This window comes from Syngnathus typhle, linkage group LG20, assembly GCF_033458585.1.
Source record: "Syngnathus typhle isolate RoL2023-S1 ecotype Sweden linkage group LG20, RoL_Styp_1.0, whole genome shotgun sequence".
NCBI classification, from domain to species: domain Eukaryota; kingdom Metazoa; phylum Chordata; class Actinopteri; order Syngnathiformes; family Syngnathidae; genus Syngnathus; species Syngnathus typhle.
The window spans coordinates 1,520,725-1,533,643 of NC_083757.1; the positions used below are offsets into that span (position 1 = coordinate 1,520,725).

General features: G+C 45.5%; 1 protein-coding gene across 1 annotated transcript; it reads right to left on the bottom strand.

Annotated features, from left to right (window-relative positions):
* Nucleotides 1-81: 81 nt before the first annotated feature.
* On the bottom strand, nucleotides 82-12,634 carry myclb (MYCL proto-oncogene, bHLH transcription factor b). The gene is made up of 5 exons (XM_061266980.1): nucleotides 12,456-12,634; nucleotides 10,994-11,130; nucleotides 8,786-8,875; nucleotides 3,885-4,589; nucleotides 82-2,599 (listed from the first exon to the last, which is right to left on the bottom strand). Exons 4-5 carry the CDS (start codon nucleotides 4,540-4,542, stop codon nucleotides 1,836-1,838), a joined length of 1,422 nt encoding a protein of 473 aa, XP_061122964.1. The 5' UTR covers nucleotides 4,543-4,589; nucleotides 8,786-8,875; nucleotides 10,994-11,130; nucleotides 12,456-12,634; the 3' UTR covers nucleotides 82-1,835.
* Nucleotides 12,635-12,919: the final 285 nt, after the last annotated feature.

The following is a 12,919-nucleotide window of genomic DNA, read 5'->3' on the forward strand; positions in this document are numbered from 1 at the left end:
CTTTAAATATTTTTTTTTTTTTGTAGATACTCTAATACTTGGTCAAAGTGTTGTCGGGTAATCAGACAACGGGTCCAAATATGATGTCAAACATTTCGATTTATTGATTTTCTTACATATAGGCTTATGAGGTACAGAAAATAAACAAAAGTGCTGAAACAAGGCTCCATCGATCACCAACTGCAAAAGTATTAGCAACGTCAACATCTGGCAACAGATACAAATCAAAACATTTAAATAAGTGATGAGGCCTTTCGAGAAAGGAAAACGTGGGACAACTGGTGGTTGGTACTGAATTGATTTACGGGGGGGGTGAAAAAGCAGTGAGATACGTTTGGGGGAGGAGGGGGCTCCTGAGGTTGTTACATACAACAAGATATAAGCCACAAAAGCTATTCCTGAGTGCTGGCCAAGACAGAACATGCTAGTCGGAGCTATTTTAAGTTACCTCTGGACTGCGGGGAGCAACGAGCATGCAAAAAGCAATAACAATTGGATCATTAAGAAGCTTCCTTTCCCACCAAGACGGTGGCGGGCACAGCTCCGGGGGCTTTTAATCACACTAATACGACGTGGCCACATTCAGCACACAACCACCAGGAAGGCCCCCGTCGGCTACGGTAACAAAAACTAGCTCACACTGAACACAGCTCAGTAGGAAAATAGAGTATCAAACTTTGTTGTTAAATGACTTTTTTTTTTTTTTTAAAGCCCAAGACACAGAAAACGCAAACAAGGAGGCATTGTTGTGTGACAAAGTGTTCCATGTGATCCATGTTCATCGCTGCGTTTTATTATTTCCTTTTTATTAACAAAAATAGAAGCTTTGCGTTATCTCTGGAAGGAAAAAAAAAAAAAAAAGCCAGTGAGCTTTATGATTCAAATTGATGGGTGGGTAAGTATAGTACACAGTTCTGGTTTTGGTTCAGAGGGGACCACACAGAAACGGGCTACTATGTACACATAAGTGTATCGCCTGGAAACTTCGAAAGGCTTTTTCTGGAGGCGTCCACGGCCAATGAAAAGAAACATGTACAAATTGATAGACTGAAGTTTTCATTCTTGGCTGCTTTCCATGGCGCACAGATTTTAGTTTGGAGTGGCATAAATAAATTCAAAAAAGTGATAAATTGCACTTGAACTACAAATGATGACAGCATTTATCGGAGGGGGGGGGGGGGGGTATGCAGAATGGCACAAAATGGCACTGATATAAGTGAACTTTTCAGGGAGTGGTCCTTCAGTCTGTCGGGATCAGACATCACATGGAGCCCCCCCTAACGTAATGATGTTGGCTTTTTGAATCAACCTAACATGTCTATTTGACCTTCTCAAAAGAGTCCAAATAAATGTTTTCTCCCTCAAAAGTAACCGAATGGCAATATTCCCAACAAGATCTTTCTGTGAATCCTCCAGTCCCCATGTTTGAGGGATGACATTGGCAAGGTACTGTTGATTCATTTATCCAGAAATGATGAAGACTGTTTAACTATCAAATCCTACTGAACCAGGAAATGTATTATTGACCTTCAGCTACTTTTTTTCTAGGTTGCCACTGAGACAATGGAAGAATCACAAAAAGGCAATACTGGAAATGAATTTGTCAATGCACGAATCAAAAACCATTTGGGATTATTAGATGATCGATTAAAAGGTCAAATTAAGTTCACTTGGAACATTTACAGTGCATTTGAAATGTCACTCCAAAGCCCGATATTCCTAACTCGTATGGCCTTCTAAATCACTCAGAAGCTAAATGTGCAAATCACAACCCAAAACAAGAAGAAAAAAAAAATCCATCCACCCAAACGTATACAATGTCCTTCATTTGGTTTTCAGGATCGCTTGAGCTGCGCCAGCCTCTGCAGCAGCTGCGCCTGCTTTGCCTTCAGCTGCTTCCTCTCCTGCGCCTTCTGCCGCTCGCCGGCGTGCAGCTGTCGCAGGTACTCGGTGGCCCGCGTCAGGATGGCCACCTTGGGCGTCTTGGCGCAGTCGGCCAAGCCGGGGATCTCGTCCCGCAGCGACAGGAAGCGCGAGCGCAGGTCGTTGCGGCGCTTGCGCTCCAGGAAGTTGTGAGCCTTGCGACGGTCCGTGTCCTCGCAGTCCGACGACTGGGGGCTGGAGAGCGGTGGCGGCGGGGAGTGGGGCGGCGAGGACGAGGAGGAGGACGAGGAGCAATGGGGCGACGACGGCGACGCGGGCGAGGCGGGCGACGAGGCGCCGGGATCGGGCGACTCGGAGCAGGCCGTGTGAGACCGCCTGCAGTCCAAGTTTGAGGGGGCGTGGCCAAAGCGGGGTTGGTGATAGTGCTGACCCGGTTGGTGGTGTGCCGGGGCTTCGTGCCGGACCCTCTTCCGGGGCAGGGGCGGTACCGCCGCCGACGGTGGGAGCGTGTCTGGCGAGGGGGCGGCGTAGTTGTGTTGCTGCTGATGGATGGAGATGTGGAACCGCTTCATGCAGGGGTCCAAAGGGTCCGCTCGCACCGTTATGGTCGCAGGTTTGCGGCTGTTAACCAGCCGGCGGGGTTTGCGGCGTTGCTTGTGCTCCACCGTCACCACGTCGATTTCCTCTTCGTCCTCGTCTTGATCGTCCTCATCATCTGGGATCACAACAGAGACCCGATTGAACACAGTGAACCGCCACTCAGAACTTGCTTTTTTTTTTCCTCCCAGCCCAAAGCCCGGCGCTGCTCAGTCTGCCGCGGCGGCGTGTTGAATGGAGGAATGCGGCAACAAGTCCCCTTTGTGACATTCCACGCGCAATTATGCACGGTCTAATTTCAACATCACATGCTCGCCTACTTACCGAGCTCGGTCGTACGGGTTCAGAGAGTGGGAATGGAGAAGGAGGCCTTCACTTTAGCATGGTTGGTGACTAATTTGCTAATTTGGCTGGAACGGGCTCGAGGCTTCTTCCCTCCGTGTCGCATGTCAATGATGGAGTTGGCGCCGTGCGCAAGACGCCACTGCAGAGGTGCGCCGTCGTAAGTCAGTCCGAAGGAACAGAGCGGGGAGAGGGAGCAGCTGGTCCGCTGGCAACGGGCCAAGCGGCAGACGTTCAAATGGGCGTGTCGCCCCCTCGGAGCATGTGTTGCATGCACCAAGGTAACGCAATGCAGTCATGTGCCACGCATGCATTCTTTTTCTTTGAGCAGAGCAGCAAAGACTCATCATAGATGTTCCATGACATGAACTTGTCAAAGGCGACATTCATCTAACAATGCTTATTATAATAAGAGTCGTACTTTGTTGCAGTGTCGAGCTCCACTCGCATCTTGGTTGCCTTAAGAGTTAAAAATTAAACATGCGTTACCATGGAGCACTTTTCCACAGCAGTACAAACTACAACTTAGCTTGTTAGGCATAATGTAAACTGGCTCCCATTGGGTTTCATGCAAGACCTAATTCTGTGGCTTAAATCTATTTTTCCCCCATTGAAATCCCCGCCCACACACACACACACACATTTGTCGTCGTATCTATTATAATCGAGGAAAATAGCACCGTATTGTAAAATATAGAGAAAATAAAATGTCAAAAATAAACTGTTTATCAAAAGTGTAATTAAATGGAAAGTCACACACACTGTACGGTGGTACTTTCATTTGTTGAGCCTTTCAGGGGCGTGGTCAAGAAAGGCCAAGCTGCAAACCCCCACCGCTAGAGGGCGACAGCACACTTCACATCTTACAGTCACTTTTTCCTTCCTTGCAGTGGAAGAAATGTTTGCCAAGCGGCAATAAAATCCAAATACAATGGAGGGGGTAGGCAGCCTTGTTTGGAGTTGTTCACAAGATACGTGAAGAGCGTTTGTTGATGGAATTTTTCTCAAGAAAAAAAACATAGCTGTTTTTTAAAGGCATTTTTTTTGCTGTATACACTGACCTGATGAGTTGGTGCGGGACTCGGACCCAGAAGACACTTGCTTCTTGCAGCCTCCGCCCAATGGGAAGGTGAGCACAGCGGCCGGGTCCACGCAATCAGCCACCAAACAACCGAGAGGCAGCGTGTCAGCGGGTAGACCCTGCGCTCTCCCCGGGGATGTTCCGGTGACTACTTTGGTGGTAGCCGGGGCCACCTTGGTCTGGCAGGGGTGGCAGCGCTCTCCCACCACCCTCTCCAGCTGCCGACCGGCCGAGAACCCGCTCCACATGCAGTCCTGGATGATGATGGAGCTCAGGTTCCCCACCGAGTCTGTGGCCGGGGTCACTTTGCAGGGGATGTCCTGCTGTTGCTGCTGTTGTTGTTGCTGCTGCTGTTCATCCTCCTGCCCCAAAAACTGCGACACCCACTCCAGCTTGTCCCCAAGTGTGGGGCACACCAGTCCGAACCTGCCTGACCCCTCCACTGCCCGGATTGGGGACATGGGCGGGGTGGGCACCAGCTCAAATTTTTTCCATATGTCCTCACTGGGCGCCGTGGACTTGAAAAAATCCTCGTCTGGGTTGTGATGGTCGTCGTAGAAGTAATGCTGGTAGTGGTCCAAGTGGTCCATGTCCCAGCTGTCATAGCGGGTCGCGGCGGAGGAGCTGATGCCCGGCATGGAGGCAGTGGAAGCGGGAGGGGGGGCTCACTCACTTTTCCCTCAGTCTGCAGAGCGAGAGAGAGAGAGAGAGAGAGAGAGGAGAACACTTGGACTGAATTCCATTCATGTGACCATCATCAAATAACTTCAACCCCCACACTTGTGCATATTTTCCAATGGAATAAAAAGGTAAGCCAGTCACTAATAAGGTAAAAATAACAACAACAAAAGTCTGCCTTTTCCCCTAGCGGAGAACTTTCAAGTTTCGCAACAGAGTTTCATTACATAATGTTTGGTAGTAGTAGACGGTGGCATAACAGAGTGACTGCTAAGAGGGAGGGGACGGGGTGGGGGCACTGTTTGGTCAGCTGATCAGCAGAAAGGTGATTAAATTAGACTTCGGATCATCAATTAGAGACGCAAACTTGACACCCGGTCCGCTTCTCTTATTAATTAATTAAACAAGAGTGCGATGAGCTCAGGCGCTGCAGCTGGGGGAATTCAATTACCGTCGGAAATGGATGTGGGAATGAGTGGAAATTGTGAAATGTTGATTTATTCATTTATTTCGGTATTTATTTATTTACCTGGTATGCACGTTGAAAAATCTGCGTGCTCCTTCATAAATCCTGCGTAACGAAAACAACCACAGCAAGGGGCGTCAAATGGCGCATGCATACGGCTCGCTTCTTTCTCCTTTTCCTTTTCGTTTTTCTTCCGCCTGTCTTGTAAATGATCCTCGAACAAATCGAAAGTTGCCGCAGTAGTCGCGTAAGGTCCGCCTGCCTTCACTTTCATTTGCAGACTGGCGCGCTATGTGATTTACGGGGACAGGACACTTGCCGATTATGCATAAGAGGGCGTGTCGTAGTAGAGAGGCCACGCCTACGATTTAAAGGGACAGTACACCATAAACAAATGGGCTGCTGCTGACAAAAATACGGTAGAGAAAACCTGCAATAGTTTTAACATTCTAAAACATAAAAAATGTTGAAATAATAGGAGGAAAAAATGATATAATGATTTTGAAATTTAAAATAAAGTTGGAATAGTTTGAATCAGTCTGTTATTGTTTGTATTCATCCTAAATTTCCACTACTGTGTGTCACTAGTAATACAAACGATGCTTACTTAATTATGATGTGAATGATAACATGACAGACATGATAACAACAAACAAACAAACAACAGCTGTCAACAAATGCTGACCCTTGTTTTTCTCGCCACATGAAACCCTCAAAGTGAGTCATGGAACTTTGGCGCGCGCCGGCCGCTCGAGCACGACTATTGGCAAATATCCCAGATATAACTTCTCCTCCAAAGTTCATCAACAAGCAGACAGCAGGGGAATCCCATGGTAACCCCCCCAAATCTCTTGTCATTGCTTCTCAGTTCCTCTTCTCGCCTTCTTCTTTCCATCCGCCCTGAGCCGTCTCGGCTGATCAAAAAGATCTCGACCCGACATGAAACCCCGAGACATTAGAGAGTGAGATTAGTCTCACAAGGGAGATGTCGAACTAACCGAGTGAAGAAACGCTCCGCCAGCGCTCCATTTCCCAGTCAGCAGCGCTTCTCCCTCCTCAGCCTGGCTTTTTCCTTTTTCTTTTCTCTCCCTTTTATCTTGTGTGAAGCACTTACTCGTCTTCAGCTTGAATTTGTCATCAAGAGTAGGCCTAGATGGTGGTAATGTGAAAAGAAGTGTCTTCTAAAGAGCTCATCAAAAAATATCTGTTAAGATGAAGAAGACGAGATTTTCGTGTTCCTTTTTGACAGTTTTGGCACTTTGACTAAAACTAGATTTCGGGTTGACATTTTCATCCCTCTGATAGATGTCTTCTTCCTACAGGTAACTAAATCAATGGCCCAAATATTGATGACACTAAAAAACAACAACAACAAAAATGCACTCGAGGGAAGACGGATGGCTCCTCTTCCTCCTCCAGCGTCCTTCCTCATGTCAACTGACCTGCTCCACCCGACTCTGACCTTCTGGGCTGATCAATGGACAGACACCGAGTCTGGGAGCCACCCATCAGCGTGTCTGGCCTTCTCCAGGTTCATTTCATGTAATCTAGGAGACCGCACAGGAAAAAAAGACAGCTGCTACCCCGCTGCATGCCTCTGACCTGCCTCCCTCCCTCACACACACACATACATGTAGGCAAACACACTCATCAAGCAGGGAGGGGATTGGCTTTCATTCCAGATGCTCCTGACATCCATCTACTGCACACTGCGCTTCACTTATGCATCCATAGTCACATAACCTTTCACCTCTTCACCTTAATATATAATGTTTCATTTTCGATGAGACAGTTGCAGGGGAGAAAAGAAAGATTTTCAACAAATTCGTTTTTTCGGCGTCGTTTTAAAGAGTGAAGAAGAAAAAATGCAAACTCCATCTCTTTTCCTAAATAGGCCTTTGTTGGAACATGAGTCTGAATTTGAGACTTTCACACAAATCTAACGGCGGAACGTTTGCGCGAGTCAAATCGAGCAATTACAGTCGCACAATGGCCCGTCGGTAATTGGTGACGGGGATGTTTTCCATTACGAGCAGAAAATCAAAATGAACGATTTGCATAAATACAAGAACAACAAGCCGCGTGTAATTAAAGGCTATATTGATTTTAATCAATGGCGCGGCAAATTGACGGCCGGCTAGCAGTGGAGTAATGATTGCGGGGAAATGAGGTAATAAGAAGGCCAGCGTGCTTCCGTGGGGCGGCTTGTTCGTGTCCCTGCACGGTATCGACGGGTCACCTCTGCGTCTTGCACCATCGTGCGCGACAACCCGTCCTGAATAACGCCACCGCTGACTGACTGACTAACTGACTGCTGTTCCTCAGAAAGTGCGGGTAGAAAAGGGCAAAAATTCCATTTGTGTGGGTGAGCAAGTGGATGATTTATGCAGGATAATCAACAGTGAGAAGTTCAGAAGAACACAGAGACAAGCACAGAGGTGAACCAAAGGCTCCAGATGATATGAGGAGGGAAAGTAACATAGCGACCCATCAGGGAGGTGAAGCGATAACGGCAAACATGAAGGCAGCTATGCAGTTACGTCACTGATATTTGTCAGGGCGATGCTATTGAGCATTCTTCGAGCATGAGAAAGGTGTTCCTAATATGGAAGGATTCAAACAGGGGTGTGTCGACTTTTTATATCCCATATGTACAGCGGTACATCATCCACTATGAGAGTGGAACGATTAGCGTGGCCAGCGACTGCGCCGCATATGCAAATGCTCAGTCAACATGGCACAAGATAAACGCCTGCCACACTTTTACGCAAATGGAAGGAAACAAGGGCGCCATGTTAGGTAACGCAAACATCACCTAGGATATAATCAGTGCTTTGGCGCGTTCCGAGATGGGCTGATTGTTTTGAATGGGTTTAATGCAATACACAGAGAGATACTCGAAAAAAGAGGTGGGTCAGAAATAACCCAGTTGGGGTCGAAAAGGGAGAGTTCCACGACTTGGGTCAATTTGACCCGGCATTGTTCAAAAATGGACAAAAATAGACTGATCCACTTGTATTGTTTTGTGCTAAAGAAAAAATAAATAAAATTGGGTTAAAGAGCATACTGATCCACATTTGACTCAAATTGGGTTATTTTTGACAAAACTGTTTTCCGGCTATCTTAAGTGTTTTTTTTATATATACCGTCATTTTCGGACTATAAGTCGCACCGGAGTATAAGTCGCACCAGCCATAAAATGCCCAAAAAAGTGAAAAAAAACATATATATGTATATAAGTCGCTCCTGAGTATAAGTCGCCCCCCCCACCCAAACTATGAAAAAAAACGCGGCTTATAGTCCGAAAATTACGGTATATAAATAAACAACTCATGTATGGATTGGTCCATTTTTTGATTCGGTCAAGTTTTTGGGTTGCTACATCCAAAACCGCACAGACTTTTATGAAACAAACGACACGACTTCCTATTGTCGGTCTAGTTTGATCATCTCTCTCTTTGGCCACATTGCGCTGTTCTATTTGTAAAGCAGAACACGCTGACCCACCGCTAAGTGCGAAAATCACTTGACTCCAAGCTGAACGTCTAAAACGAGGCAGCTCGTCTGTTTTTTTTTTCAAATGTCGTTTCCATATTCAGAGCCTCATGTCCCGACGCCACCTGATTTCTCCAAACGTACTCCCTAGTCAGTCTCTCTCAGTACACGGTGTACCCGAATTTAACCAGAAGCAAATCCTACTATGAAATGAAATATTTGACGCATAATCACCGCTTTACCTGGAGAATTCTGCAGCTTTGGAATCCACTGTCCTCAGTTGCCTTTTGAACACAGTGAAGATGCAACCTTGACAAGATGATAAGGAAGCGCTTCAAAAAAAAAAAGAAAAAACATTCAGACAATTTCTACTTTTAATGTGCTGTCGCATTGCAAAAACACTTTGAATGTGTGCTGCTTTTATCTTTGTTGTGTGAAGTCAGTGGGAGGCAGGACGTTAGGATACACCCCTATACTCATTAGCCCAAAATCAATCACTTTTTCCCACTGTGAGTTTAGCATGCTAATTTGCTAAGAATCAAAGTTTGCTTTGAAGGGCTGACAGAAAGCCAATTATTTTGGCCTTCCAGTTTAAGGCTACGTCGAGTGGGAAATAGCTCAAATAAAATCCAATGTATAGACGAATTGATCGATGGGGGTTGAATGCTAATATTAGCTGTCGATGACACAACTCCACTGGAAACAGGAGTTCAAAAAATTCATAGGTTGCATTTATGGCCTCTCTTAGTTGAGGTTTACGGTTTTACTAAAAAAAAACAAAAAAAAACAGAGGCATGTATTCTTTATTCTCTAAGAAGAGCGATGGAGAAGGAACGAATAAATATCATTACTATTCATTCCTACCTGGAAAGATGATTTGCAAGATGAACTTTTAGACTTACAAGCGTGCTCACAGAACAAATTCGAATCCTATCTCAAGGCAGTCATGGATATTTTGTCAAAGTGTCATTCACGGGCTTGAAAAAGAATGAACGGGGGTGGGGTGGTTGCTCGGAGAGGTTACTGGTTCTGTTGCCTGGAGGCAGAAGACACAGATGGGTGCAGACACAAACACAAATCTAAGGGAACGTTCAAAAGGCTTGGCTTGTCAACTGAGAAGATGGATAGATTGAGGCATCTGTGAGGGGATGATGGAGCAAAGAAGACTGCCACCGTATTATCACCCTCATTACAATCACTTTCAATAAATAATATCACGAGACGGGCGGCAGCCAGCGGATGTGATAAACGATTTGCCCGCCGCTCCGTCAATTAGACGCGACTCGACTCTGCTCGCTTTAATTTGGCTGGCGAGGCTTTGAGGCGTTTGTAATTCAGATGAACTCAACCACCGGGGAGAAAAACGCATGTGCGGTTGTTAGGAGCTATGAACGCCATTGAGTCGCCTACGCGCCCGAGAGGAGATGAAAGCAACCTGGAGAGACCGAACTCGCCTCGCTGCGATTCCCTAATTAGGACTAATTGTCTCGGAGAAAAAAAGCGCTTTGGCGTCGTGGGTGTGATTCCCCCACTCAAGTGTGACTCCAAACAAATGGGTTGAGACAAATTAGATCAACGGGTCGTGTTGTTTTGCAATGCCTTATTGCCGTACGCGCTTCAAAATACAAAAGTAACCCAAATTGGGACAGCCGACCCAACATTGGGTCATTTATACCCAGAATGTTGGGTTGGGCCCACAATTGTCTTTCTCACAGCTGAAGAAGACACAACGCTCCATGCAAACAATAGCAAGTCCTCCCCAAATTGTCCTTGTGACACGGCGGGCAGAAGGCCACGCTGGGAAGGAATTCAAGCCGTGCCGAGAATCTTTCCTTCAAGCAAAACAGTCGACAAACTGGATCGTTGCATCACATGGAACACATTCCTGATTCTGCTTATAGTTCAGGCAATTGTCTTTCACACCTAATAATAATAATAATAATAATAATAATAATAATAATAATAATAATAATAATAATAATAATAATAATAATAATAATAATAATAATAATAATAATAATAATAATAATAATAATACATCACTTTAAGTATTTTCTTTTCCTTTTTTTTGTTCACTTGCCGCTATGCTGATGACACATGTCTAGCATCAGGAATAGTGTCGAGTAAGGAGTCCAGTGAGACCCTCAGGTTACAATCCATAGAGGTAATTATTGCACTTGAAAGGTTACGACAGCAGAACCTTCCACTTTTACTGGAAGCTTGCCTCCAGCGTTCACAAACACTATGCATGCATGTTGTGTGTATGTGTGTTATCATGCTGTGGGGGCAGATGTAAGCACAAGGATCAACAAGGAGCATCCTGTTACATGAAAAAAAAACACTCATGTCTTGGGTGGGATGAGAGCAAAAGTCAAAAGTGTCCAAAGTGGAAACTTTTTTTTTTTTGCAATGAAGCAGGTTTAACGCAAAGTATGGATTGACAGAATTACCAGCAGATGCGATCGTTGGCAGACAACCCGAGGGGAAGGACTCCTATGGTGGGGCTGTTGATTCTTGACCTCAGGGACTCTCTGCTCTCAGTGGGGGGGCTTCCATTTGTTGGACTTGTAGTGACAGATGTCACATCCTGTAAAAAAAGAAAAAAAAACACTAACTCACCACTTACGGGTAAATGATACTGTCGTGAGCAGTAATGCACATCCCATCTGGAAAAAAAGGGTTTGCAGAACTCAAAGTCATAATTAATGAAACATGTATTATTTCAAAAGTGGATTTTAAAACGGTAACCCTTCCCGAGAAATATTAGTAATAAAATGACTTGAGCTGCATCTACTCAAGTATATTTATGTCTGCGTTGGCATTTTTATACGCAGGTTTCGGCCTCCTTTACAACTGACATTTCTACATGTGTGTGCACATGTTGCACAGGCTCGGTGATGAAGTATCCGCCAGGGACACCTCGCATCCAGAGTGGCAAATCACGGTGATTGATCAGCCCTCTGCCCCTCCCATGCTCATTTCCATCCAAGCCCCCCCCCCCCACGGCCCTGGTGATCAATCAAAGCGTCAATCACACAGGTAGCAATGACACTATTCAATACTGCCCCCATCCTGTGCCAAGGTTTATGATGACAAAGACAAACTCTTCCCTTTTGGTCCCTGAAGTAATCCTGGTGCACATGCTGATAAAGAAGAAGGGAGGGGCGGCGGTGGTGGCGTGAGCACTGGACACAGCTAATGAGCCTCATTAGTGGAGCATTGTCACATGGATTGTCCGTATTGTCCTGAATGCCAACACGAGTGAATATGAGCGTGAATAAAAGGAGGAGCAACACTATTTGGACACGAGGAGCGTCACTTTCTCATCGATAGTTGCCGTGGTTACAAGGCTCTGCGCCCAGCCGGGCCCGTTTTGTTCAGCTGTAAATGCCAAGTTGAGCGAGACGTTTTTTGTGAGCGTTTCAAATCATTTCCAAGAACGACACAATTTGGGGCTTTCTTAGATGCTCCTTGGCCCTGTTTGCTAAAAGTGCTCAACACATTATTTCTTTGCAGCCACAACACAAGATGTGAAAAGAAGTGAATAGCCATATAAGAATGGATTTTGTTTTCAATGGTGGAGACGGCGCTTCAGGCAGTACTGTTTGCTTGCGCTAATCTGAGCATCTTCTAAATCTCATTGCAGCTCTGCTTATCTTTTGGATTTGATTGATGGTCCCAGACTAGATGTGGCTGCAGAAACTCAATAATACTGCTTGGCCAATAGGAAAAGCCCTGTAAAATATCAATAAAAAATATTTACATTCACTTTACAAATCCTAGATGGAAAGGAAAATGGCGACACAAACAATCTATTAACATGGAATGCAAATAGTATATAAAGCATATAAACCAAGACGGGTTTACAGTTGTGGAATTACAAGTGTGAAAATGATGGCTGACTTTCCCAACCTTGGTATGTGCAAGCGCAAGTATCCCAACATCAACAAAAACAAACTCAAGGTCTTCGCCTTCATACAAGCGTTGCCTCTGTGCGTGACGTACCGGTCCGGCCAGTCAAGGTCCAGAGGGGAAATGAACATGAGGACTTTTTTCAAGCTACACAGGCGGCACAGAATGTACAAAATAACAGTTCAACAAATAGCTCGTTCTAAATCGGGGGGACGAGGTCGTGTCGTCACAAGTGCGTGGAGCTCTGCTGCCGCCTGCTGGTCGAATCGAATTACTACAAAAACAATAACAATCGTCAAGATGTAGTTCAAGAGACACTACAGTAGGGGGCAGCAGAGTTGCTCAAATGCACAAAATTGTCCAATATGGTTGCACCCCGAATACTACAGTGTATATAATCCAATAAATATCGCTCTTGCAGGTAATTAATGTGGATTAAATTGGTGGAATATTTTAAATGACTG

Coding starts and splice junctions, on each gene's coding strand:
- myclb (XM_061266980.1), bottom strand. CDS start 4,542: ATGCCGGGCATCAGCTCCTCCGCCGCGACCCGCTATGACAGCTGGGAC. Junction 2,600..3,884: donor GTCCCGCACCAACTCATCAG/GTCAGTGTATAC, acceptor TTGTGATCCCAG/ATGATGAGGACGATCAAGAC.